General features: G+C 40.8%; 1 protein-coding gene across 1 annotated transcript in view; it reads right to left on the reverse strand.

Moving 5' to 3' along the window:
• KDM3B (lysine demethylase 3B) overlaps positions 1–27,778 on the reverse strand; it is a 47,324-nt gene that overhangs the window by 10,087 nt on the left and 9,459 nt on the right. Inside the window, exons 6-16 of the mRNA XM_021543077.3 lie at positions 27,623–27,691; positions 26,153–26,734; positions 22,118–23,360; positions 21,551–21,752; positions 20,024–20,238; positions 18,825–18,977; positions 17,759–17,866; positions 13,661–13,788; positions 12,701–12,980; positions 11,499–11,755; positions 7,662–7,934 (exon numbers count right to left, since the gene is read on the reverse strand). Coding sequence (XP_021398752.2) covers positions 7,662–7,934; positions 11,499–11,755; positions 12,701–12,980; positions 13,661–13,788; positions 17,759–17,866; positions 18,825–18,977; positions 20,024–20,238; positions 21,551–21,752; positions 22,118–23,360; positions 26,153–26,734; positions 27,623–27,691 — 3,510 coding nt within the window. The remainder of the gene's footprint in view (positions 1–7,661; positions 7,935–11,498; positions 11,756–12,700; positions 12,981–13,660; positions 13,789–17,758; positions 17,867–18,824; positions 18,978–20,023; positions 20,239–21,550; positions 21,753–22,117; positions 23,361–26,152; positions 26,735–27,622; positions 27,692–27,778) is intronic.

A 27,778-nucleotide genomic window follows, 5' to 3' on the forward strand; every position in this document is an offset into this window, starting at 1 on the left:
CACAAATCTATTTTCATCATGTCTGGCTTTTGTGCATCAAGCAAATAACCAGAGTCAAAGCAAACTTTAGTTCCACGCCATGTGCAGCTGCCTTAGAAGTGGCGTTGGGTTAGACTTGCCAAGGCAAGTACATTAGGTCTCCATGGCAAGGTGTCGGCAGCCGGTATAGGCTCTGTAAGAGGAGGCTGGGAGCTGCCCTGTGGTGGACACCAATGACTCCACCTGGCTCAACAGACCCACCACTGGACAAAGCTGAGCCCATAATTGATGCTGGTAGAATCTCTGTGATAATGAGAAAGGGTAAAAAGTCCTCCATAGCTGCTGCATGCGTCTGTGTGTGAGAGAGACAGACAGACAGACAGGGGGACACACAACAAATGGACGGCAGGCAAGGAGAAGGGAGAGAAACAGCTTTGCATACACCAAGGTCAGTGATGGAGGAGGTGCTTGGAGCCCATTGAAGAGCATGGTGAGGCAGGCTGTCCCCTGCAACCTGTGGAGGACCACAGTGAAGTAGAGATCCACCTGCAGTCCCCAGAGGATCCACTGCAGCACAGGGATACTTGCTGGAGGTAGTCCATGGAGAGCCCATGCTGGAGCAGGCTCTGGCAGAAGCTGTAGGGAGAATCCCACTAATAAGCAAACTTTCTGGCAAAAACTGCCCACTGGGGACACACACTGGAGCAGCCCATACAGACAACTAATGCTGGAGCAATCCATGAAGGATAGTATCCTGTGAGAGGAGGATACACCAGGCAGAGGAAGCAGCAGGCAAGTGTGAGGAGGAAAGGGCAACAGACACTGTGTTATGAACTGACCACAACCCACATAATCCCCCGTGTCACTCCAGGAGTTGCATCAGGAAGGAGGTAGAATAGTCAGAGATGAGAGAGTAAACTTGAGCCTTTAGGAAAAAGTTGAAGTGGGCAGGGAGAGGTAAGGTGTTTACTGATTTGTCTTTCTTCTCTCCCAGACTACTCTATTTTTAATTGGCAATACATTCAAATCCTTTATCACAAGTTAAACCTGTTTTGCCCATGACAGCAATCCCTAAGGGATCTCCCTGGCTTTATCTTGACCCAGAAACTTCTTCACCTGATTTTCTTCCCGTGTTCTGCTGAGACGGGGGAGTGAGAAAGCAGCTGGGTAGAGGGTCTGGCAGCCAGACGGGGTCAATCCACCTGTGGCAGTAGAGTAAGTGTGGAATGGCACCACCTGTCCTTTTTCTTAAGCACACATGCAACTACCACTAGAAACAGCATTTCTACTAAAGCCTTCTCATGTGAAATCTTTGTATTTTAATATAAATAGTTTAACTATTTCACTTGTTATTTATGTATAATCACAGACCAACATTAGCTCTGTAGGACAAAACCAAGTAGTGGAAAAAAAGGCTGCTCACTTGCAAAAGGGGTTTTAAGATGCTTAGGCTAATGATGTACATATAGTCCAGATATTTCAGTGGCCTCTCCCCATAAAAGCATTTAAAATGCTTTAATTAATTAACTGAATTAATGATTTTAATTAATCTCAAAGCATTTGCTAAACTGACAACAATTGGGAAAGGTATATCAGACAATCCTCCCAACACTGCCAAAACCTTTTCAGTTCATCTCACCCTGCATCTCAAAAGAGAATTACCAAACTTGAGAGAAAACAAAGAGGGTATGAAGTGAACTTGCACATGGACTATTCCCACCTGAAGAGCTTCTGCTTTTGTAACTGCTGCCTATGTTCATATGGCAGTTCCCATGGCTACGCAAATTTGAATTAATTCCAAGCTGTGCCCTATACATTAACAATGATCTGATGGTGGTCTTGGTTTGTTCCCATTAAGAGCTCAGCACAACCCTGAGAAGCACACATGTCCCTAGATGTAATATCAGCGTGCTAGGCAAAGATACCTAAAGAGCTATGTACAAGCAATTTCAAAGTTATGCTGCTTAAACACACTCCAGTAACTAACTGCTGCTTTTTTTGTCTTGTCCAATGGCCTCTAAAAGGCCTAGTTTTGATTTTAGTCCCTAAATGAGGACAACTACTGACTCAGAAATGAATGTAAAAATCCCAAGTCTGGGGATAACAGAAATGGCCTTGGTTTTCAAATACAACACAGCATAGCCATTATGTTCTAGAAGGCAGCAATGAAACTTCAACTCCAGAACAGTGAGATTTAAGAAAACAAAATGGGGTTGTTTACTTTACTCCCGTGAATTTCAGGGGAATGAAAAAAGCAAAAAACCCCACAGAAACATTTAGATTGGCAATGACTACCCTCACACCAAAAAAGAGTATTTTCTTGTGTTGAGGCTGAACTTCCTGCACCCACTCCCACTTCTCCTGTCAGTGGGCACTGACAAGAAGAGCCTGGCTCCCTCTTCTTAAGATTTTCTCCCCACACTCTCCTGAGCCTTCTTTTCTCTAGACGGAACAGTCCCAGCTTGCTCAGCCTCTCTTCATCTAAGTGATGTTCTAGTCCCTTCATCATCTTTGTGACCCTTTGCTGGGCTTCCTCTAGTAAGTCTGCAAATCCTTTGAATTGGGGAGCCCAGAACTTGTCAGCAAGTCAAAAGAAGTGATGGTACTCCTTACTGTGTTCACACAGTAAGGAGTACCATCACTTCCTTTGACTTGCTGACAACTCTCTTTGTAGTGAGGACACATTCTTGGCTCATGGTCACTCTCTTGCCCACTGGGACACCAAGATCCTTCTAGGCAAAACTACCTTCCAAATAGTTGCTTCTCAGTAGGATGTTACTCTTCCCTGATGTACAGGACATTACATTTTCCCTTGCTGAACATCACCAGATTCTTCTCAGTCCAATTCTCCAGCCTGTTCAGACCCTCTGAATTGCAGCAGAACCATCTGCTGTATGAGTCATTCCTCCTAGTTTTGTATTGCCTGTAAACTTGCTAAGGGTGTATGAATCCTATCCTATCTAGGTCACTAATGACATGGCAAGTACTACTCAGTGCAAAAGTGACCCCTGATGATATACCACTAGTGTCAGTGCTCTCACACATGGCATTTCAGTCAGTTTTAAGTCTATCACACTGCTCACTTACCATCACTTTTATGACATTATGACAGTGTAAAAAGCCTTTATGAAAGTTAATACAAAAAACATCTGCTACTTTCCCTTCAGGTACTAAGACAGTCATATAATCACAGAAGGCTATAAGGCTGGTTATGATTGAACCAGTTTTCCTGAGCTCCTCTTTTCTTCATGACCATATCCCCATGGGATTCTTCCAAGCAAGTATCTGAAAAGGCAAAAGCCTGCTCTCCCAAAGCCCAGATTTGTGATAATGATTTTTTGCTTTGCTCCCTCCTCTCAGAATCTTGACCTGAATGCCACCATCTAATAGTCCCTGCAGCCAAAGGTGCCCCATATCTCCACATTAACCACCAGTTCTTCCTTGTGTGAAAGCACGAGGTCCAGAACAAGGCCCCTTCCCCAGCTGTTTCCTTGATCAGCTGTCTCAGAACATTGACATCAATGCACTTCAGAAAACTTCAGGACTACTTGTGACCTGTTGTGTTGTTGCTCCAGCAGGTATCAGAGTGATATGACAGATACTTGCCATAATGTTGTCCATGTTAAGATGCTCAATAATCCTGGCTCCTAAGTTCTTGGAGGGCTCATCATCAGTTCCTACACAATTTCAAGCATTCTAGGTTCTTCCTCACAAAAATAGCAATGTTCCCTGCTTACTTTCCTGGCCTGTCATTCCTGTGTTGTCCTTCCTGAACAGTCTCTACCTATTCCTTCCCATACTACAGCTGCATGAGCTATCCCACCACTTTATCATACCAATGTGCAACTGCACACTAATTCCTCCTCTTTTTTCAATGTGCTGCATGCATTAGTGTACAGGTACTTCAGAAAGACATCAAGTCATGTTGATTTCCCAGAAACAGCATGAGAGCTTTCTTCACATTGCTGTGATGCACACAGATCCTTACTTACATGAATATACTTGAGGTGGACATCTTTCATCGTTGGTTTCTTGAGCACGGGATTACTCCTGTTCACATCACCTCACTGCTTGCTTGCCAAATCAATCAATTCCTTCCTTGATCACTGGTCATACTCTCCCCTCCCTTGTTCCTGCTTATAGCTTTCCTCATAAGGTTGGCCAGCCTGTTGGCAAAGATGCTTTTTTTTTTTTTTTGCTTAAATGGATCCTATCTCCTCCATGCAATCCTCAATCCTCAAAGAGGTTCCCATGATCACAAAACCCTCTTGGTTAAAATCAGCTGTGCAAACTATGGTTGACATGCAGGATCTGTCCACTCCCCTACACTTCACTGGCAAGAGTAAGAAAACAATGAGGACTCCATGGCCTTGATTAATACTTCCAGAGCCATACAGTCACTTTTCATACTGTCACGGTCTCCCCAGTAGTACTCTGTGTGCCAATATGGAAAAGCAGCAGAGGGCACATGTTTGAGGAACCAATAAGCTTTGTCAGTCTTCCCAATGTGTCCCGAATGTGACACCCTGGCAAGCAGCAAACCTCCCTAAGATAACAAAGCAAATACAGCAATCTGAAATCTGAATATACTCATCCCAGCAAACATGGTAACAATTAAGGCAATAAAAAAGTTTAAGCATATTCTAGGGATCATGTATGAGTAAAATAACAGTACCTTTCACAGGATGTGTAGAAAGCATTGCATGGTAGACTTTAAACTGATGGCTAAACCAGCTGTCTTCAGTACAGAAAAATAATGACATTTTGATCCCTGTTGTATTCACTTGACCACTTGTAAATAGCAATTAAAAGAAACGCCAAAGCAATCAAACTACTTAACTTAGTAGAACTCTTCTGGCTATTAAGCAGAAAATTTGCCAAAGAAGAAAGAAAATATTCTCTCTAGTGAATGGAATAATGAATAACACAGATAGGGCTCCAAGATAAAATGACAATGGACTTGCCTGGTAGACATCTCCTGCCAAATCTGCTCTCAAACTACAGGGAGATAACAATATTAAAAAAAAAAAAAAAAAAAAAAAAAAAAAAAAAAAGCCAGTACCATATCATATTTTCAGTGTCTCAAAAAAGAAAAATCCTAGCATGAAAACTTAGAAAATATCAAGTTGCTATAGGATGACAATCCTAACAGTATACCCAGATGAGCAACAACCATTTTCAGGAGAGCAAAGTGCTCTTTAAAAACAACTTCAAGAATTACTCTTATGGTCTCAGTGAATCCTGCGACAAGATAAAGTTTAATTTGTTTCTGCCAATTTCGAAAATGAAGGACTCAAAAAATGTTGCTCTTTTGAGTGACACTGAAAGAGTGCCATTTATTATCTAAGCATTAAGGGAAAATAATTTTCTCTTAACAATTTGGTGTGCCACCATATCCAACATCTTAATATAGTACAGACATAGTGTCCAGTGAGCATTTATTGTGCTGGGGAGGGTGGATAAGGGTTTTTTTCCAAATAACCTTTTACAAAACACAAAACAGGTAGAGGATTTGGGGAATGGTGGTAGAATTAATGTTCTTTCACTTCACTTTTAAAGGTACAGCTGAGATGTACAGGAGGATGTAAGCCAAGGAAGAACAGTGACATAGCACAGTTTCTTCAGAGAGTCTCTGCTTGAAGAAATTCTGTTTAAAATAACCTTGTTGAGACATTAACACCTGCTGGGTCATATGCTCTCTCTTATGCAGGAACAAGGGAGGTTGTTTGATTCCTTTTCACATTTCAACAGGAAACTCCAATGACTGCAACACCACCTTGAGAATGGCTGAATGAGCAAAGGACATGCCCAGTCTGTTCCTATTCAAGGGGTCCTCTGAATGATAAAACGATCCAAAAGCATCTATAGCATACCTTGGGGCAAAGCCTAAAATAGTGGGTCACAAAGAGTACATGAGCATGGCAGCTGTAGCCAGAGCCTCAGGGTGTGCACCAACTTGGATGGTGCTGCACACTGCAAACTACACATTGGACACCAAGATCCATAATCACATCTCTTGACTCCATAAGCAGTCTTTCAAGACTCATCACCAGTCAAGAACCCCACAGACACAAGCAGCATCTTGTACATGGTGATTAACCAGTCTCATTGGCAACGAAACTGTCAAGCATATTTTTTGTAGGCATTCCCAAGATGTTTAGGATCCTCCTAGGAGAGGCAGTAGTATTTCCTGACAGAAAGTGTTGAGAAAATTATCGAAGTATGCTAACCAGAAACTAAGAAGCTCTTAGCAAAGAAAAGCAGATGATGGACACCACAGCACTGCAAAAGAATGATCTAAAATCCCTTATAAATCAGAAAAATATAACAGGATGAAAAATAAAAAAAGAGATTCCTATGCATCCCAAAAAAGTCAGGACAGGAAGGCACTTAGTGGGAAGCTGGCAGTGAAGTTGCTAGTCAGACAAGCAAGGGTGTGCTGCACAGTAACTTCCTCCAACTCTTAGGAGCTGACCAGAGGAATCATGAACAGGAATGTGGCTGGTGGCACAACAGCCATCTTTGCAGTTCTCACGGCTATACGCTAGCTGTGCTCGTGCCCAGGTAAACCCAGAGAGTGTGCAGTTCCATGGGACAGACAATGTTTAAATGAAAAGTACTCTACTTCTGTCAGGAGTAGACTCTGAGTGCCAAGAGAGGTATATGCACCCTGTTCTTCCACCACACCTCAGCATCTTGTGAAAAATCACAAATAAGTATGGAATATGACTGCCAAGCGCATTAGCACTGTAACAACAAACTAACTGACAGCAAGCACTCCTCCAAAAAAGATGATGAGGGACCTAATGTTCTAGCATTAATGGCCACAATTCTGAGTAGTTAGTGAAGGTAACTGTGTCAGAGGCAGCTGCAGGACCAAATGCCAAGAATACAGTTTGAACAGCAATGACCATTATCCTCTGCTAGAACTGTGGTGCAGTTCCTTTGCAGCAGCAATTACTCACCCATTTTTTAAGATTCAGGTTATCTGACCAGGCTGATCTTACTGACTCTATAGAGAAGTCTAAGCAGCAGCACTACAGACTGACATCTGAAAAAGTGGCTATGCTGAGAGCAAGTGTAAGGTACAGTCTGTTGTCTGAAAGCCTAACTGCTTGATGGCACCTCAGACAATCCACAAGAGTGCTCCATGCACCAGTTGCTGAATCCAGAACAATACTTGGGTTCCCACTGGCTATAGGGCTCAGGGTGAGACACTATATCAAGTACATCCAAAATTCAGTAGACTACTGCATGCAGCATTTTTGCTCTTGTACATGCTGCAGCTGGAAGAAAATGGATCTTTCCCTGAGGCTATAAAGCATCAAGTGTGGGGTAGATGCTAAGGTGCACTCAAGGAAATCAGAATGGATTCACTACCAGGCTGTAGTAGAGCAGAGGAGGTTCAGCACAAAGCACACTACAACTAAAAGGGCTGTCACAGCAAACACTCTCATGATGGTAAGCTGAGAAAAGCTCAACATGCAAGAGCACATGGGCCTAAGTAAATACAGCATAGAGTGAACAGGGCTGCTGGGTCCCCTCTTTTATAAAGGTACAGTTGAAGTATTCATTCACCATATTCACTCAGGAGCCAAAGTTTGAATAGACTGTTTTCAACAACATACAAACTGCAATTTGGGACACTTATAAGCAGCAAGGGCTGGATACTTTTCACCTACCTGGCCTTGTTTCCAGCATTCCCTGAAGATCTTCCAGTTGTTTTTGTTGCTGGGATCATGAAGGCAAAGAAGTCTACCATCACACAGCCAAGAGTGGGAAGTGTGTGGATCCAGCACATTTAATCCCATTACCATTTCCTTCACCTCTCTCTGTGTGCCACAGTCAGCTAAATTACTAGCTCGTTTTGCAGCATCAGACGTCTTCTTATTTTCCACCACAGAAGCAATTATATGGTCCAAGAAGTTTGGCAGGCTGGCTTTACCTTTGACCCCCTAGAAGATGTAAATCCAAAGGTAAGTTTAACCTTGCAACAGTATAAGTATTAACACATATCTGCTCTCCTTCAGACTTTAGTCACAGACACCTTGCTACCAGGAACACATGCATCAGAAACAAACTGGCTCAGAGACAGACACGTATCCAAGTAAGAACAGAAATGGCTATGGCTCCGATTTACAATGGTAGAAGTTAAAATAACCAGCTAAAGGCTACCTTGAAAAATATTACGTAGACATAAAATAGAAAACTTTAATAATTTTTGATATTAAAAATAGTCCATCTTTTTCCCAACTTCATTAATATCTTATATATTAATAATATTTTCCTCATCCCATTACTAAGAAAGTGAATTCAACCTTGGGACACATAAGCTGATGGATATGTGAACACTAAGTAAACACCGACAGGGAGAGGAGAAAGTGCTTCCTGTATGTTAGTGGAACCACTAGTACATAGACTCTATGGTTCTGGTTGCCATGCTCCTCAAGGGACATTTAAAGCTCAAGGGGTGTTTATAATTCATAACAGGTTATCAACACAATCTTAAATTTCATTTTAACATTAAAAAAATAAAAAACCTGCCTACAGGCCTTGTTTATAGCAAAATACTTAAGACACTGAATAGATTTCACATATTCAACAGAAGATAAACACTTATTCGACCTGTATTCACACATTTGTGGGAGAGGGCAGGGGTGTGATAGATTTCTGGTAGAAAAAGCTTTCACATCCAAGTGAAAAACAAAACAAACAGACCAATCAACACCACTCTCTCCCCCTCCCAAAAACTCCCATCTTCTTAAAAGCTAAGGTTCAATAGATAAATTCACCATACATAGAGCTATCAATCTAAAACATAACATTATTCGTTACTGAATATATTAATTCAGTAAAAAATACTTATGGAATTGTAGAAGAGTCTAGGTCCAATAGAAGTTCTAGAGATCATCTGGTGTAAATTTCTGTTGAAATTACGTTTTGTTCCCCTGGGATGGGTCATGCCAAACTTTAACTTCACAGGGAAGGAGATTAATTCACTTCTCAGGGCAGCCTATTTCACTCTTTGAATGCAAAGGGAGAATTTTTCCTTATATCCAGACAATTTCTCCTGAAAGAAACTGATATTGCCCCTTGCTCTGTTAATCATGCATCTTTATGAAAGAAGTACCTCCATATTCCCCAGAACCACCTTTTAGAAATGGTAAGACTGATCAGATCCCCAAAGCATTCTCTTCTCTAGGATGAAGAGAACCATTTTCTAGAACCTTTCCAAATGTGTTAGGCTCTCCAACGCTTTAATCATTCTATTTTCACTGGATCCCATGCAATTTTTCACTGTCATTCTTCACCCAGGGAAATCAAAACTGGCAACAGTGTTCCAGATGTAGCCCAACAGGGGCTGAATGAAATAACCACATTCCTTGATGTGCTCCAGCAGTATGCTTCCTGATACAGCCCAGGACTGTTTACCTTTGCAGCTGCAGGTGTACAGTGCCGGCCCAGGTGCAGCTTGTTGTCCTCCAGGACCCTGGGCTCCTTTAAGAGACAGTACCCCACTGCTAGTCAGATTCCACTCTGTACTGCTGCCTGGAATTATGTTAGTTTTCTACAGCCCATCTTACCCAAATAAGACTAGATCATAACATCATCTGCTTTGGATGGTCTTAAAAATGCACCATTACTCTGACTCTCTAGAGGCTGTAAGATAGATAATACACAGCTTAATTATTAATTACCATGCTTATCTTAAAGACCATGCTTATTATTCTTCAACAGACTATCAATGCTCCAGAAAGATCAAGATGATTTTCTCCATGAGCAGCAGTCTTGCTTCTCTCAATTTGAGTAACACACCTGTTGTTTCTGAGATATGTTTTGTTCATTCTATATGAAGCATCCAGACATTCAAGTCAAGAGATGGACCAGAGTTCTCCATAAATTCTTTAAATCTAAATTACTCAGTGAAGATCAGAAGTCAGGAAAGTGAAAAAACACATTACACAATACATCTGATTAGATGTGGTGAAACAATGCATAGAATTGCCAGGACAAGGATACAAGTTCAGACAGGCTATCTCAAGCCTTGAAGGAATAAGTTGCTTGAAAACAAGTGACCACAATTTCTTCGCCTGTACTCAGTGATGAGAGGCAGAAGTATTATTGGATTCATTTTCATGTAGCAGCATTACATTTTCACATACAGTTCCTTCTCCCAAAACCAACAAACATGAACTACTATCAAGGTGCCAGCCAGCCAGCTTGCCTGGCAGAAAGTTAAAAAAAAATCAGCTATGAAACAAGCCATTTCATCTTCCTTCTTACTCTTATCTGCCTAAGCTTTTGGAGAAAGTATTCGCTAAAAAGACCGAAGCATTGATAAATTCCACAGAATTTATCCTTCTCCTTAAACTAAATGCTTCTAACCACTCCAAATAGCATTGATTTGATCAGGTTTTTTTCAAAGTTATTTCTTCCAAAATGGATTAAAGCATCCTTATTCTAGAAAAGTCATTCAGAAATAGCAACTACACCTTAAACTCACAGAATCACAGAACCATAAACTATGCTGAGTTGGAAGCAACCCATCAGAATCATCGAGTCCAACTCCTGGCCTTGCACCAGACACACCAAGAATCCCACCCTTTGTCTGAGCACATTGTCCAAATGTGGCTGTTCAGCTGTCTGCTGAACATTTTGTGCAGAAGGATATTGAGAGACACATCATCAAAAATGTACTTCCGGAAAGATTACATCTACTGGCTTTCCCAGATAAATGAGGTGGCCCTATCATAGAAGGAAATCACATTTAACAAGTAGGACTTTCACCCACACGACACCATGCTGGCAGTAACTGACGACTATGTTGTACTCCAGATGTTTTCAAATACTTCCCAGAATAAGGTTTTCCATTATTTTACTGTACACTTAAGTGAGACTGACATGGCTGTGGTTTCCATGGTACTGCTCTTCGCCCTTTTAGGAAATCAGGACAATGATTGCCAGCTTCCAGTCAGCTGGGGCCAGTCCTGATTCCCAAGACCACATGAAACTCATTGAGAGAGGCTTTGTGATGACATCAGCAGTTCTCTGAAAATTCTTGGATTAATCCCATTAGGCCCCGTAGATTTGTAGTGATGCGGCTGGAGCAGCAGATCCTGCCTAAGTATACTCTAGCTCAAATGGCTTTCAAGTATACTTAAGTTGAAGGAACTAGTTTATTCTTAAGTTTTTGTCTTTTTTTCTGTGGCATGCTCTTACAGTATTTTTAAAGATGTGACATTTGAAGTGAACTTTGCAGGGATGCTGATTATCAACTAAACAAATTATAGGCCATATTTAACCCACTTTCTTGATCTCTCAAAGAGAATAGCCTCTTCTCAGAAATAGTAAACTGAAACTAAAAATTAGCATTAAAATTCTGTAGAAATTTGTGGGGTGGTGAGTTTTGGCAAGGCATTACATTTGTTTCAACATTCAAGAGTAGAATACTATAAAAACATTTAGATGAAAATTCTTCCCTAGAACAGATATTATTGAAGGAATACAAAATTATTTACCGTAGAAGCTGCAGAAAAGACTGGAGGAAAGGGGATTCCTGTGTCTGATGGGACCTGAGGAAGCTTTCCTGGCCCTGAGTGTAGCAGATCTCTGAGGCTGGAGCCTTCAGCTTTGTTGCTAGATGTCACTGGGCCCAACAAGAGGCTATTAAACAGCTTTGGGGTTAGCGGGGAAACCTTTGTACTGGAGTTGAAGGAATCTAATCCAAAGGGTGAATGGGATTCTTTATTAAGCACTGATCTCAGTGATCCTGATTCTGCAAGATAAATATAAACATTACAGGGAGGGGAGAGAAAAAAATCCCCAAGAGGCAAAGTTAAAATGATCACAAAGTTTTCTGAAATTATTTGCTCTTGCATTAAATAGGATATTAACAGAATCTTGTAGTAATGGTAAATTATGACTGTAACAGTGAATGAGGCACCTCAATGAGCATCAAAGATATTTCACACAGATTTTGCCCTTCATATGCTTCTAGGGGTTTTGAACAGCACAATAGATCTGATCCAAAAAGATCTGACACACATAAACACAATTTTTTAATGGATGCAGTTAAAAAACATTTCCCTGATTTTCTGAATTAATATTTTGATATTAAATATTTCAAATTTTAATGTAGTCAAAATATTACTGTGACTAAGACCTGCAAAACTTGCAAATGAGTCACCAGCATTTAACATCAACATGTAAAGTAGTCTCTTCTAGACACATGGAAGGAATAAATCCTGTGTTAGTCATACTACCTCTGACCTCTAGAAGTGTATTCACTCCAGCTACTGAGTATTAAAGATGCTCTAAACTTTAATCTAACTCTCCAATTGGACTCTAGTCTCAGTTCCTTGGAAATGCACTCTTCACATAGCACAAAAAAGAGCTGTATTTACTTCAACAGTTATAAAGTGGCAAAGCTGCATCTGAAATTAATTACTATCATTTTACATCAGGATATCAGCTTCTGAGAAAATAAATACAAAACGCACAGAAATAAACTGTGAGACAGTAATGTCTGCAGCTGTACCATCTTTACAGCTTTGCATTTTTCTAAGCCTGTAGAAAAAAACTGGTTCTAAGATGCAAAGGAATAAAACTTACCTTTTTCTTTTCTATTTAGGGCTAGACACTCTCACAAAGTATAGCAATCAAATATTATGTTATCATTTATCTTTTAATTGCAACCTCAGAGGGCATTTCTACTGCTCACCTTTTGTTTCCTCTTTCGCTTTTTGCGTTGCTAAATCTGCAAGCCAGTGTAAAGCTGATGATGGAGCTGTTTCTGGACAAAGTGGTCTGTTAGTCTTTACTTCCCCAGTGTTATTGGTTGGTAATGTCTCTGCTTTTGAAGATTCTTCTATCCTACTGTCAGTTGCTTCAGATTTTGGTACAGTGTCCATTTCTACTTGCCCCACTCCTGCTGTTCCTGGTCCAGTGGAAAAGGCGTTCTCGTTTCCAGAGACTGATGCACTAGTATTTACAGTCGGAAGCTAAAACAAAAAATATAAAAAAACCCGCTAAGTGTTGAATAAAGGGAAGAGTTCAACTTGGAAGACATTTTCAATATCAAATTCATTTGGGTTTGTCTGTTGTTTTTCTTTTTCCATTTGCTATAAGCACACAGTAAATTTCATTTATGCTTAGGTAGCAGCAGAATTCAAGAGCTTCTTTATCTACGTGTATTCACCTTTGCACTGTGGTGTGAATTCCTACCATGTCATCTTTAACATAAGCCAAATCTTTTTTATTTCTTTCCTTTCCTTTTCTTTCTTTTTTTTTTTTTTTTTTTTTTTAATTACAGGAGGATTTTTTATGTTGATAGTTACCAAACTGCTCTAGATTCCTTCAGGAAGCACAACAAAATAAAAACACATGTTGCAAGATACTCATAGTGGTTTGTTTTAAAATGCAGCATCAATATAAATGGCTTCCTCCTCAGTTTCCACATAAGAGTATTAACCCAAATAATATCTAACGTGGTGGACAACAGATGTAGTTCATGTCTCCAAAAAGTGACCCAGAACTCTTTTGTTAAACTAAAACTCTCAGAATACATATAGAAAAAGCAAAATTCCTGTTTCACAATAGATTAGCTTAAAGGCTCTAACATCTTAATAGATCTTAAAAATGTAAATGTCAAACACGGTAATTTCAGATTCAAATTACATACCTGTGATATTCCATTAGTGACAGCTGGTCTCAACACCGATTTATTCTGTCTGTTAATACATGGACAATTGGCTTTAATACCCCATTTGCCTCGTGCTGCATGAACCATGTCTCCAATATTGTAAAGCGCTGTAAATAAAGTTAAGTCTTTAATATCACATGCAAAGAAATCTAAAAAAAAGGCCTAAACTATATCTTCAAATAGATGGGGTTTTTTTAGTATTATTGCGATGTATCTTTAAGGTCACATGCTATATAACAAGACATTGTCCCTGAACAGTAGAGTGTGGTAAACAGTGCTAATGCTCCCTTCACAACGTCACTGAGAGGTTGTCAAACCTGGCAAATCCTACAGATTATCATCTTCTTCTACTATTCCATGTAGGGTTCAACCATACTGCAACGAGGTGATTTTGAACCACCACAAGAAGCTATATAACCCTTGAGAGCACAGGTGCTCACTTCTATCCTCCTGGTATACAGACAGATATAATGAATTGACCAGGTGAATACCTGGCAGTGTGGCTGGTGCCATATTCAATAGTTTTGCCTTCTATGACCACAAATCTTCTTCCGAGAAGTCAGGTCTCTTGGGAACAGATGGGATTCACCTGCCCAAGCAGAGCAACAAAGTATCTGCTAACAAGTTAACCAGACTTTTATGGAGAACTTTAAAACTAGATTTAGTGGGGAAAGGAGATACAGATTTGAGCAACAGGCAAAAGCCAGGGGCTACCAACGTATCAGGAACCAACGGGGAAATACCTGTCAAATAATTTGAGCATGTTCCCATCAAGAGGGGTAAGGTTGATAGCCCAGCTGGAGGGCCTCTTCATACTAATGCATGCAGCTTGGGTGATGAGCAGGAGGAGACAGAAGTCATTGTGCAACTAGAAAGCCACAATCTAATCTTTATCGCTGAAGCATAATACAATTAATTGTAGAACTGGTAAACTGTGGGGAGGTGCTCTCCATGTAGAAAGAACAACATAGTGACCACACAAAGCTATCCTTGACAAAAAAAGTGATAAACCGGTCAAGAACTTATGGCAAAAATGGGCAAAAATGAAGGATGAAGCCAATAAAGAAAACCTCACTGCTGGGGTTTACCCCTGTTGAAAAAGTGTTCTTACTTCAACTACAGGAAGCATCATGCTCACATGATGAGTAGGGAAATTCAATCACCTTAACGTCTGATGGAAAAGCAACATAGCAGGCTGCAAGCAATCAAGGACAATTCTGGAGTGCTTTAATAACTTAAATCATGATATAGAGAGACCAACCACAAGAGAAGCGTTACTGGACCTGTCACAGTGCAGTATGAAAGAACTAATCAGATGTGTCAAGACTGGTGGCACCCTGGGCTGCAGTGATCAGGACCTGGTGGAATTCACAACCTTGAGGGATGTAGGCCAGATCAAGACTAGAGTCAGAACAATGGATTTTAGGAGAGCAGACTTTCATTTGCTTAAGGAATTTGTGTATGGGACACTCTGGAAAACTGCCCCCAGGGACAAGGAAACAGAATAGAGCTTGCAGCTCTTTAAGAACATTCTTCTTGGAGTGTGAGCACTCTCAATTTCCTCATGTAAAAAATCAAATAAGGAAGGCAAGGGAAGAACAAGTCACTCTTCGTCACACTTGGAAAGTCCTGGCAGTCCGATGAAGTCCCTAGGGACTGGGAACAGGGAAACATCATGCCCATTTTTAAAATAGGTCAAAACAAGGACCCTGAGAATTACTGACCCGTTAGCCTCATCACAGTACCCAGGCAAGATCATGTAGCAGATTCTTCTAGAAGATATATGGAAGCCAGAGATGATTAGAGACAGCCAGCACAGCTTCAGCAAGGGCAAATCACACTTGACTAATCTAGTGGCTTTCTTCAGTGAAGTGACTGCATCATTAAACAATGAAAGGCAAACAGTTGCAATCTAGCTATACTTCTGTAAGACCTTCAATATAGTACCTCACAACATTCTTGTCATTAAATTGGAGAGATACAGTTTAATGAATGGACTATTCCGTGGGTAAGAAAGAGGCTGGATGATCACATCCTAAAGTTACCGTTTCTATGCCCAAGTGGAGAACACTAACAGAAGGTGCCACTCAAAGATCCTTACTGGGACCAATACTATTTTGTGTCTTCATCAGTAACACTAACAGTGAGATTCAGCACACCCGCAATAAACTTGTGGATGACACCAAGATAAGGTGTGCAGCTGATTCCAGAACATCCTTGACAAGCCTAAGGAGTGGGCCCAACCAAGCCTCATTAAGTGCAACAAGTACAAGTGCATGGTCCCACACCTGGTTTGGGACAACCCTCAATATCAGTACTGAGTGGGGGAATGAACGGATTGAGAGTAGCCCTGCGGCAAAGGACTTGGATACATGGCTAGAGGGAAAACTAGATATGACTCTGTAAAATGCACTTGCAGCCCAGAAAGCCATCCTGCAGCCTGGGCCACATAAGAAGAAGTATGGCCAGCAGGCTGAGAGGTGATTCTTCTTCCCCTCTACCCCAGCACACCTTCCCACCTGGAATGCAGTGTTCCAACTCTGGGGTGCCCAGTACATGACAAACATGGACCTGTTCAAGCAGGTTCAGACAAGGCCATGAAAATTATGAGAGGGCTAGAACTCCTCTCCTATGAAGAAAGGCTGGTTTGGCCTGGAAAACAGAATGCTCTGGGGAGACCTTGTTGTGCCTCTTCAGTACATCAGAGGGGATGATAAGCACTTTTTCCAGGGTCTCTAGGGACAGGATATGGAACAACATTCTTAAACTGAAAGAGGGTATGTTAGGAAAAAATTCTTTCCTGTGAGGGTGGTGAGGCACTGGCATAGATTGTCCAGAGAAGCTGTGCTTGCCCCATCCCTTCAAGTGTTCAAGGCCAGGTAGAACGGGGTTTGCAACAATCTGGTCTAGTGGAAGGCGGTCCCTGCCCATGGCATGGGGGTTGGACTAGCTGATTTTTAAAGGTTGCTACAAGCCGAAACCATGTTATGATTCTGTGATTTTTAGGATCAGTTACGTAAATAGTCAAGTAAATAGTCAGCATGGACCATTAGTTTCCCTCCCTGTCACCAGAGAAGATAAAAACCCAAAACTGTTGGAACTCAAAATGTCCCTCAGACATTTTTGGATGTTCCGGGCCCAGGTCAGAAGCATTTGAGACCCTGGCAGGCAGCTGGAAACAGCTGTGATTTTGGATTTGAACCATGGAATGATTTACCAACCTTGCAGGAAGCACAAGAAGTCACAAAATTTTAGATATTATAGTAGAAGTAGTCACAATGTAAAGGGAAGACTTTTTGAGTGCTGTACAGGGGGGTTTTGGTCTTGTACATGGGGGTCAGAGGTTTTAAGATGGAGGGATTTGGGCCTGCCCTGTCCTCCCTTTTTCTTCTTCCTTACCTCCATGTTCTTGGTGATGTTGGCACTCACAGATTGGTTTAGAGTAGAAGGGCATCATTTAATATAGGTAATAGGCATTGGGGAAAAACTATAAACATTTAACACGCAATGTATATATAAAAGATAGCAGCAGCCCTGGGCGGGGAGAGAGAAGAAGACGGAAGTCAGAGAGGATTTCAGGGTGTGTGTGTGCCTTTGCCTGAGCAGCTGAGCAGACCACAGCAGCTCAAGAAGAAAATCTTTTAGATAACATGCAAAAAACTACCTTGAGACCCAACAACAGAAGACTACTGAGTCTTTCCTTGAAAACATGAGTTGAAGGAGAGACTTTTCCACCACATGGAGCCACCCCTGACCTAGAGGTGAGCTCCAGCACCAAACCATCCCCAAAAAACTCCCTCTTGCTAGTTAAACAAATTTACTTAAAATACAACTTAAAAACAGCTAAGCACAATAAGCCACAACTAATACTAGAAGGATGCACACTTCAAATCCACAGCTTGATCTTACTTGGGTTACCTTCCCTTCAACCCTTCTGCTGTAGCAAGTGGAATTGTCCTCTAAATCCATGCTAAAAGAGGTATCAGCTACAACATCACCTATGTTTATATTTTTTCCATTTGATTGCTCAGAATTAAAACAAAATTTGCTATTTTTCCTTTTGTGTTCAAGCATTACCTGTACCAGGGATGATCTGTGTTGGCATGAGATTCTCTGGTTCATGAGACTGACCCTTTGCACACTTCAGCCATGAGAAAACTTCTTCATCACCAATCTCCTCTGTCTCTGGAATAAAGCAAAAAAACCCAGATTTTGTACTAAAACTTTACAATACAGAATATTTATGCATTAATATTGTTTATTCAGATTCTTTACAGTGCAGGAAATTAATATGGTGATCTCAGAAATAAACTATAAATATAGGCCACTAGGACTGGATATACAGCAACCTCTTCATCTTCACATTATACAGCTACCACAGTTATTTCCCTTCAGTCATCTAGCAGCTTATTTTCAATCACTTAAAAATCTTGGCTTCTAACCTCAATTTTTAAAATATGATACTCTTGTTTTCATTATGCTTTTCTAAGTTAGCCTAATGAATAGACAGCAGTATTCACACTTATTAACATCCAGTATTTTATACATCTGTTCAATATAATAATGTAACTGTCACTAATTAATCTCACTGAGATTGCCATTTGTTTGCATCCATGCTTCCAAAGTGGCCTCAGTACAGTAGAGGACACCAAAAAACCCAGCCAGGAATCTACTTTCTCATGCCTCTGCTTCTTAAAATTGAACTTACTAAACTTCTTCCTGGTATGTAACAGAATAAAAAAAAATTAAAAAAAAAAAAAAAGTCTAACTCCTTGTCAAAGACAGCAGTTCTTTGCAGTGTTTACTTACTAGTTCTCTTTACAATACTTCTGAACTGTTAAAATAGTACATAATATTTCCTTTATACCTTCTGAGGAAAAGAACTATACAGTCAACTATCTCAGTAGACACTCTATGCCTGTTGATGCTGTGATTTTAATAATCCCATCCTAAGCAAATAGATAAAACACAAGTACATAAGGAAATGAAGAATGGAACAGCAGCATGTAAGACGAGTTCCAAAAATGCAGCCTTCCAAGATGATATTCAGTAACTCTCCCACAAAACCTTCTGCAACTTCCCAGAAACTACTCCCTGACTATACTCAGTTCAAAGATGAGTGGGGAAAATGCCCAGTACTCACCACTACGTGGACGATTCTTCCTCAGCCGGTAACAGTCCAGACAGACACCAAAACCACACTTCCGACAAACCCAATGAATATTGAAGAGTGTTGTCTCGCATACATCACACATCTCTCTCACACCACGTACTGCTCGCTTCCATGCCACCTTCTCTATAGAGAGAAGGCATACTACAAATTATTGCTTTGACATTTTGCATTTCTCCCACCTAATTTGAAAATATCACAGCAACGTTGATAAATTCATAGCAACATGACCTGAAGGCAGAGTACAGAAACACATACTTTTTACATTCATTACCCCATTCTCTAAGTTGCTAGTCCAGTGACACTAGTGAAAATCCCATTTCTAAGAATAGGTAAGGTTAGGTATCAAAATGCACACTACAAGGCAATGCAGCATCTTACTACAGTGTTCTGTAATAACTGAATTTAATGGAGCACTAACGGAACTTACAGCAAAATCACAAATCTTCTGCTAGTTTTATGAACAAGTGACATCAATATATAAAACAATAAAGAATATGTATTTAGTCTTACTAATCAGTTCTCTGTCAACCATTCAGATTCTAAACCAACATATTTGCCAAGAAAGGGGTTCACCAAACGGTGGCCCTTGCATGTTCCAGAAGCTAAAGGGAAAAATTTATATAGTCAGTTATCTCCATGTGATAAGCTAAACTGTCTACCTTTTTTTTTTCCCCCTAAATCCTTTCCCCTTGAAATTGGAAGTTGGCAACTAGATGCTCAGCTATGTCCTTGCAGGCTGAATTAAGGTACTTCTCCCACCCTAGAAAATCCTGAACTTTCACATGAGGTCCCTGGAGCAAGAAAGGATAGGAATACATCAGAAGGTCTGTTCATTAAAACATAGGTAGTGTGGTAGGTGCTTGGGCTTATTTTCTTAGGAGCATGAGCCAGCTGATTACTGCATTAGGTTATTGAAAAAATAATTTAATGCTTGGGAAAGTTACCATTAGCTTCCTTGGTGGCAATGTTGCACTGATCCAAAAGAAGTTCTCAAATTCTGGTCCCTCAGTTATACCCCTCACCCAAGAGGTGAATATAGCCTCTCTTTGGAAGACCAGGACAAGCATTTCAACAAAAAAATTTTAAGACCTTTTCAATTCTATTCCACTGTATTGTACATGCATTATACAGAAAGGGTGGAAAAAAAACATGACAAAAGCCCAGCTTACGATGTGGCTCCACCATCATCATTGCCTCCTTCTCTGACATAACAAGCTGGCAGAACTGGTCCCCAACATTGGCCAGGATATATTTGGAAGTTTCCAGATCGATCCCCTCTGCAGGGGAGGAAGAAGGAATCCATAGGCTCATGGCATCAGGATCACTCTGCTGTGGGTTCAAGAATCCTTCTACTCGTAGTATACCTTTCCGGGTAAATACCAGCCTGCAGGAAATAGGATGGAGTAATTGAGAAACTGCTCAACCATCTTTAATTAACTTATGACAGCTATATCCAAACATAAACCCAGAAAGGGGGAGAAAAGACTTCAGCCAGAGTGCTGTATTTTACAGACAGTACACTTATTATGCAAATCCCAGTAAGACAGGGAATAAGGCATACAAACCTGTAGCTACAACACCCATTAGAATGAATGCCAAGGTCCTAGTAAACATTGGTGGGAAATTCCACCTAAAAGAAATTACTACAGCTTGCTAAATCCCACTTTTCTATCTCATTAATAGAAAGATGACAAAACTCAATTTGACCTGGTGCATGATGCTGCTTGCAAAATTCTGAATGGCTGTCATTCTCAATTTTAATTCATGAGAAAGTTTTTCCCAACTTTTGAGAAAAGTGTATTTGAGTTCTGGCTAGGGGTGCCAGCACTTGGCAACTCTTCCAATAGCTCACATGATGATATATGCAAAAATCCTTGTCACACTGGTTTCCACATAGATTAATCACTACTGTTTCACCAGTAGCTGTTGACCCTCCTAATCCTTGTGTGGTAAAAGGTGTAAAAATGTATAACAGAACCCTAAGCATCTCCTGTCAATATAGAAGATAACTTCATTTTTAAGCAGACACTATCTTATCTTTAACCTTGAGATAGATTAATTGTAACAAGTTTAGGAAAAAAAGCAGCATGCTTACTGGATGGGTGACACATACTAAAAATTCAGTTCATCCTTTATGTGTCAGAAAGTCAACTAACTACTTTTGGAAAAAGATGAGTAGTACCTGCTAGAATAGGCAATTAAGGAAGATGAAGAGAAACACAACAGATCGAAGAAGTGTAAGACATATACATAACACAGAGGGAACACATAGTGTTCTACTCCGAAAAATTAGTCCTGTAACTCAACAGAATATGGCTGAACATTAGCCTCATGCTGGCAATATTTAGTTCCTTGTTGAGTGGATTAAAATTTTGCCTTTGTTCTGAATACTTTATAAAGCAAGGAGAGTTATTGTGTACAAATTGCAACCCAGAAGTAAAATTCTACCCAATAAAGCAAATTCAGTTTCCTGAGGCTGTACCCAGAGGCTCACTTAGTATTTTATCTTTGAAAAGCAGCTCTTTCTGGCCCAGTGAGGGAATTCCCCTCAGATGATGCAGAGAAATGCAAGAAACTCAAAAGCTTCATTACTGTACCCAAGCATATTTAATAAGTAAAACATAATTACTTTGTGCTCAGACACGGCCCAAGCTCTGTACACAGACTACATATGAAGAAAGGAAGAATTTAAGCACCTCCGGAAATGGAAGAAGCGACATGCCACAGTTGAGTCATCCTGCTCTTGCTCCTTAAATTTGCGGTACCGCTCCAGACGGCACTCCCGACACTTGTGCAGATGTGGAGCTACATTGATGCAAGAGCCATCCTGGAGAAAAGGCTCACCTGACTGCTTCAGCTTCCTCACCTTACTCATATCTTTCAGCACAGACTGGCCAACTGGGTGAGGCAAAGTAGAAGTAAAAATCTATTAGTTAATTGCAACACCAAAAGGATACCGACTGCAACAATCATCTTTTCAGAGATCTGTATGTTCATACCCATGTTAAACCAGTAGGTCTGTTCAAGCCTACAGCATACCACGCTTCTGTCCTGACACACCGGCTTAAACATTTATCAAAGTGAACACCAAATTCACATACAAGAAGCATTAAGCTTCAGCCTTGTAAGCATCCTGTGTGCTGTCTACTGAATATGAATGAGGTCTACAACTGTGGTTAGTTTATGCAGTTCATTACACAGGAGATTACCCAGTATCCCACCTCCTTGTGCTTCCAAAACATCATCTGCATTCAAGTCATCACCTTTTAGGGGAGCTGTGCGGGGCCTGCCCTTTGGGGCTTGCTTCCCCTTTCCTTTACCCAGCAGTAATTCTGCATTGCGCTCCACACTGGGGCCTAGCTTCGCCATCAAATGATCTGGGATACCCTTCATACAAGCCTTAGCCTGCAACTGGTCTTCAGAGTCACTCAGATCTGAGAGATCACTATTTGTACTGGAGTCGGAGTCCTGTTTGGATGTTAAGCTCCGCTCATCTAGCGAGAACCTTTTCACAGCTTCAAAAGGGGCTTTCTTCTCTTGTGGAAACTCTGCCTGTGAAGAGAAAAGGGTAGGTGGATGTCTGCCAAACACATTAGAAAAAGTTTTCAGAAGAGGATTGTCCTGCTGCCCAGGCCCGACAGCTGGTTTTTCTTCTGTTGGACTGGAGGACAGCGTGGGCATCTCTATAGGCTGTGTCAGGCTGCTGCTTGGTGAGCTGGAACGGCCATTCCCTACAGTGGAAGGGCTTTGAACACCAACGGCAGCTGTTGAACCACAAGCACTAGAGATCATCTTTGAGGCGTCAGTTGTTATAAACAAGGCTTTCTTCTTAGCTAAAGAGTCTGCACAGGTGAGTGATTCTGGCCAGCCAGAAGTGGCCTTATGACCCACAGGTGTTGACGGAGTACAAACCCCTGTCTGAGATGAAGATGCAAAGCCACTGAAAGGACTGAGTTCTGCTTTCTCAGCAAATGCCAGGAAAGGGTTTGAGGGTTCCTCTCGTGATAGCTTTGGGGGCTGTAAAAATAGGTTTTCATGGCTATCAGGGGGACGAGTATTCAACAGATTTCGTGAAAAGGCTGGAGTAAGGGTAGGCATGGATTCCACGTGTAGCTTCCGCTCTACAGAGCTACCAGACTGGGTTCCTGGCTTACTGTCCACTGAAAGAATTTTACCTTTACAAGTCCCAGTACCCACACTCTCTGTACACTGCTTGAATGCATCTCGACTGGAGACGTCTTCAGTCAAGCTCTCTGAAATGACTGTGAAATAGCTACTGGAAGGAAGATTCTGGGACATGCACTGAAAAAACAAGTTCTTGGATGAATCAGAATCTTTCTGAGCCTCTTGTCCAGCACCACAGCTAAAAGGAAATCCAGAAGGTTTGCTTTCTGGAGCCATCACTCCATTTGGTTGGCTCCTTCCAGCTCCAAATACCAAAGACTGGGAAGCACTTGGGAGAGAGACTCCAAATCCAGGAGAAGCCAAAAGTGAATTTCGGGAATTCTGAAACAAAATTAGTAAGCATTAGGCTATTATAAGATTGTTACTTGAATCAAGATTACTTTAGCTCATCTCGTTGTACCATTAGCATTCTCCTTACCCATCAGGAATAAAAATTGCCAGCAGACTTACAATGAAGAAACTTCTTTAAAGATTCCTACCCACAAGCTATTGAAATTGAAGACACACAGAGAAAACTAATACTTAATGTCTCATCACACTTCAGAACAAAGGTGAGGCACCAGACATAAACTAATTCAGAGAAAAGCAAGTTAGTAAAACTTCTGGTCATTTGAATTCAAGTCAACAAAAAGGGAACCTTAACTGAAACTGCTTCTGAATACCCTCCAATCTTTCACCCTCCCTCAAGAGCATTTTGATAAGCTTCACCTACTTAGGTAGCATCCTTGAAATAAGCATCTTAGTTTGCAAGTTAACAAAACAAAGCAAGCCCCTAGCAGACAAACTATTCTTGGTCCCCACAACCCACATCTGCTGACAGGTAGATAAATGCCTAGGATGTGGAGCCTTCCAGGGAACAACTCAGTAGAGGTTAAGCACAAAAGGCTTCATTTTTATGACCACTAAATACAGGAAAGTTTTGTGAATGGCCGATTTCTACTAGAACCATAACTGTGGTACGGATTATTCACTTGCTTGTTGCAGTGTGTTTTGGGGGGCCCCCAGGGTGTCCCTGGGGCCCCCCCCAAGCTGCGAGTTCACTGATAGCAGCAGGCAGGCAAGAAGACTCCACACGGCTTCTGAGGGTGCTAATTAGATGAGGGTTTATTTAGGGTCCTAGCCCCGGGAAGCAGCATGGTTTCAGAGGGAGGGAAAGAGGAAGGAGGGGGAAAGGGGAGGGGGAGAGAGGGGCCTAGAGAGCACCTGCTCAGGGAGAGAGCCTAGTCCCCCCAGCACACTTCACAGGGAGATTCCAAGTGGGAGCGGATAAGGTTTGGGCCAATGGGATTACAGATAGATGATACTTCAGGGGAGGATTACAGGCTTGGAATAAACCATACAGTTTTGAGGGGTGAGACAGAGCATGCCATTTAACCAAAATGCAACACTACACTTGCTCTCCTCTCAATTGGTACTTGTTCAAATTTTCCACTTTTGACAGTCTTACTGTAACTGATTATATATTGTGATGAATTCCTCATAGAATCATTTAGATCAGCTCTACTCCTTTTCTTTGAGTTTCCACTTAGAAATCTGCTCATCATTAGCACAATTTTATTTCAAGATGATGTTAAATACAACTACAGACTCTGCGCAACACATCCTAGTGGTCACTAGAGTCCCTGCACACCTACTTTATTGCATACTAATGTTTAGATCATTACCAATCTACAGCTGTAATAACTTCAAAAACCTACTAACAGTTCTCCTAAATATTAGAATTTCAGATATTTCTTTTTAGAGATAAAAATAATTTTAGAAAACTGTGTTCTAGTATTTTTTAAAAGAACATGAATTTGAATGGAATCCAAGGTTATGAAGTGATCACAAGGACCAAGTCACACCATGATATAGCAGTCTAAAACAGTAAAATATGTGAACTATCTACAGAACTCTTACTGATTTATGTCAGGTTCCCTCCCTCAAAACAAAAATAGTTTAAAATGGACTAATGGTCTACCTGCCAACTCTGAAGCCGAATTATTAGTGTTTTTAAAAAGTGATGTGGGGTTGGAGAGAAGGAAAGGAGAGGTGGTACCAAAATTTCTCTGTAGTTGCTCCCAACTCTGAATTTATTTATGGGGCGTGGGGGATAGAAGGGTTCATATTACATTATATTATGCTTATTACGCAACACTCCTGTTTGCCACAATTCTATTTCTCCTTTACACCTTAACATCCAGGAATCTTTACCCCAAGGTAAATCTCTAACCTTTCCAGCCATTCCATTATCTAATACAAAAAACAGGGATGCTAACAATGCCTTCCAACTCCTGGCAATCACACTGGACTCTCTTATGTATCTCCCATTTTCTTCACTTTCTTTATACAGTAGATGGCGAGATTCTTTATTTTTGTTGTACTTACTGAGATGGCTTTCATTCTTGTTTTGTTTTTACAAACCTTCATTTGATTTATTTTAGAAGTCTTCTATTTTGTTTTGAACAGGGTTTCCCTCCTATTTTTCCACTCTTTTGCTTGTAAACAAAGGTATAACTAAAAGGCCTTCAAGCTGCTTCCAGACTGACCTCTCATCTCAAATATTTTAATTATTTCTTTGGTTTTGGTCCTAGATAGTATACAATGCAACCGTCTCCTTTTTCTACTATATAGGTAACACAGCTCTAACACATAAGACAGGCATCTTTTAAAGATTCTATAAATGTAGGCTCATTGTTTTTCTGGTTTTGAGGCTTTTTTTTCTTTAAGTAACCTGAATGTTCAACTCAGTGCACATCTGCATGCAGATTTGTTTATATAAATTGTTGATACAAAAGCAAGAAATTTTAAGACGGTTATCTTCTGTATGACACAACAAAATTAATTAAGTGCAGTGCTTAGTGTTATTTTAAAACTGCACTTCTCGGATTAAGGCTGAATAAACACAAGAGTGCTGCAGTTATCTCTTACTACTCCTTCACCAATTATCTCAATTTTGTTTTGAGCAATTTCTTAGGTCAGGTAACAGGTTTTCTTTGGGAGGGGATGAACTCATGAGAGAAAAAGTATATTTTTCAATTCCAAGGACACACATTTTAACAGGAGTATGTTGCAGAACATCTTTGCAAACATGTAAATCTTTACGTGAACACATGGGATCATGAGCTACTCACCTCTCCCTGGGCTTGTGATCGGCCTGTTTTTGGTTTCTCCTGTCCAGTAACAGCTGGCAAACTGGTATCAGAGATTCTCACAGTTGTCGGCGTCAAAGCAGTTGTAGTATCTGCAGTTGCAGAAGTCACTGTGCCTTGGCCAACCTGTTCCAGTGATTTTCCTGCCTCTTTACACCCAGATCCGACTAGTAACAGCTGTCCAGCCACAGAAGAAAATGGAGTGAAAGGCAATGGTGCATCACCACCAACTGGCTCATCTTGGACTACTAGTGTTCGGCCATTCTCTTTGGTGTAAGTTGCAAAACGAATATTGCGATTAATCTGAGGAATAAATGAAGGCAATTGCTTGGCCCTTGGATCCAGTCCTGTTTCACTACTGGAGACTCCTTTCCAGGCACCTCTGCTTGCCTCACCTCCATCACTACCATTGCTATCCACCTCACCCCTCTCCTTTAGCTTCTTTGTTGCAGGATCACAACCAGGATCTGATACATTTTTCCTCCTCCTTCCATCCTTTCCCTCCAGGTTTTCCTTCTTCTTTTTCCCTTTAGATGATGATTTAGCTGCTTTTAGGCCCCCTCCCTATAACAGACAAAGCCATGCAATCAGTAAACAGAACAGTCCAGATACCCATACAAAGAATTTTTTCTGTTATAACAGAATATATTACACTGCTCTGAAGTTTAGGAACGCTATCACAAATTGAGACATCTAAACAGAGATGATATGTGAGCAGAAAACACAAGCATTAAGCACAGTCTTGTCTTTTTTGTACTGGAGTAAGATCTGCACAAGTAATTTTTTAGCTGAGCTACCTCGCTGTGGCATGAACTACATCCTGGCAAATTTTGAGAAATATGCAATACTCCAACAAAGCTCTTCGTAATGTATGAATAATACCTGCACACTAATTTTTGCTCCAAGTATAAACCCCATGATTCTTTTGAAGGGCTTGCTTTCTGTCCAGTACACAACTTAACTACAGGAGATAGCTCTTGCCCTTTAGCCTAGGGTAAAAATTCACGTTCAAGCATTATCATGGAACTTCTCAACTGAGGCAGGGAAATGCCACAAACATGTAAGCCTGCTTACAAGGCACAGCAGCCAGATGGCAGTTTTTAGAAATGCCTTAAAAGGTCTGTGAAGCAGCACAGAGTGATCCTATTAGAAAAAAGCAGCAACACTATACCTTAAAATTGAGTACAACCACCATGGTTACATTGCTGACCCGTCCAAGACCCATGCTAGCCTGAACAAAGAGACAATTGCTCAAAGAAAGCTAGGACTATCAAAATGGTAAACAAAATTTTCCAGTTCAAACTTTAAGAGGAAAATTACTAAAATTATCCAATGTCCACAGTCAACACTGCATCATTTTTTAGTCCTTTCCAGATTTTTACTTATTTCACATTGAAAATTTTATGAAGTTGCACACCGTATATACAAGACCTGAATGAACTGTGGTACTACCTCGCTTGGAGAAGTGTTATCCATCACCACGTGAATCAGTCGAGGATCCACCGACTTTATCTCACCACTCTAATTTTTATACAGATTGATAATGAGGAAGTAGGAGAAAGAAAAGCAGAGGTTAATTTTTTATTCAAAGTATATCGTATCAACATA

This window comes from Lonchura striata, chromosome 15 (assembly GCF_046129695.1).
Source record: "Lonchura striata isolate bLonStr1 chromosome 15, bLonStr1.mat, whole genome shotgun sequence".
Taxonomy (NCBI): Eukaryota; Metazoa; Chordata; class Aves; order Passeriformes; family Estrildidae; genus Lonchura; species Lonchura striata.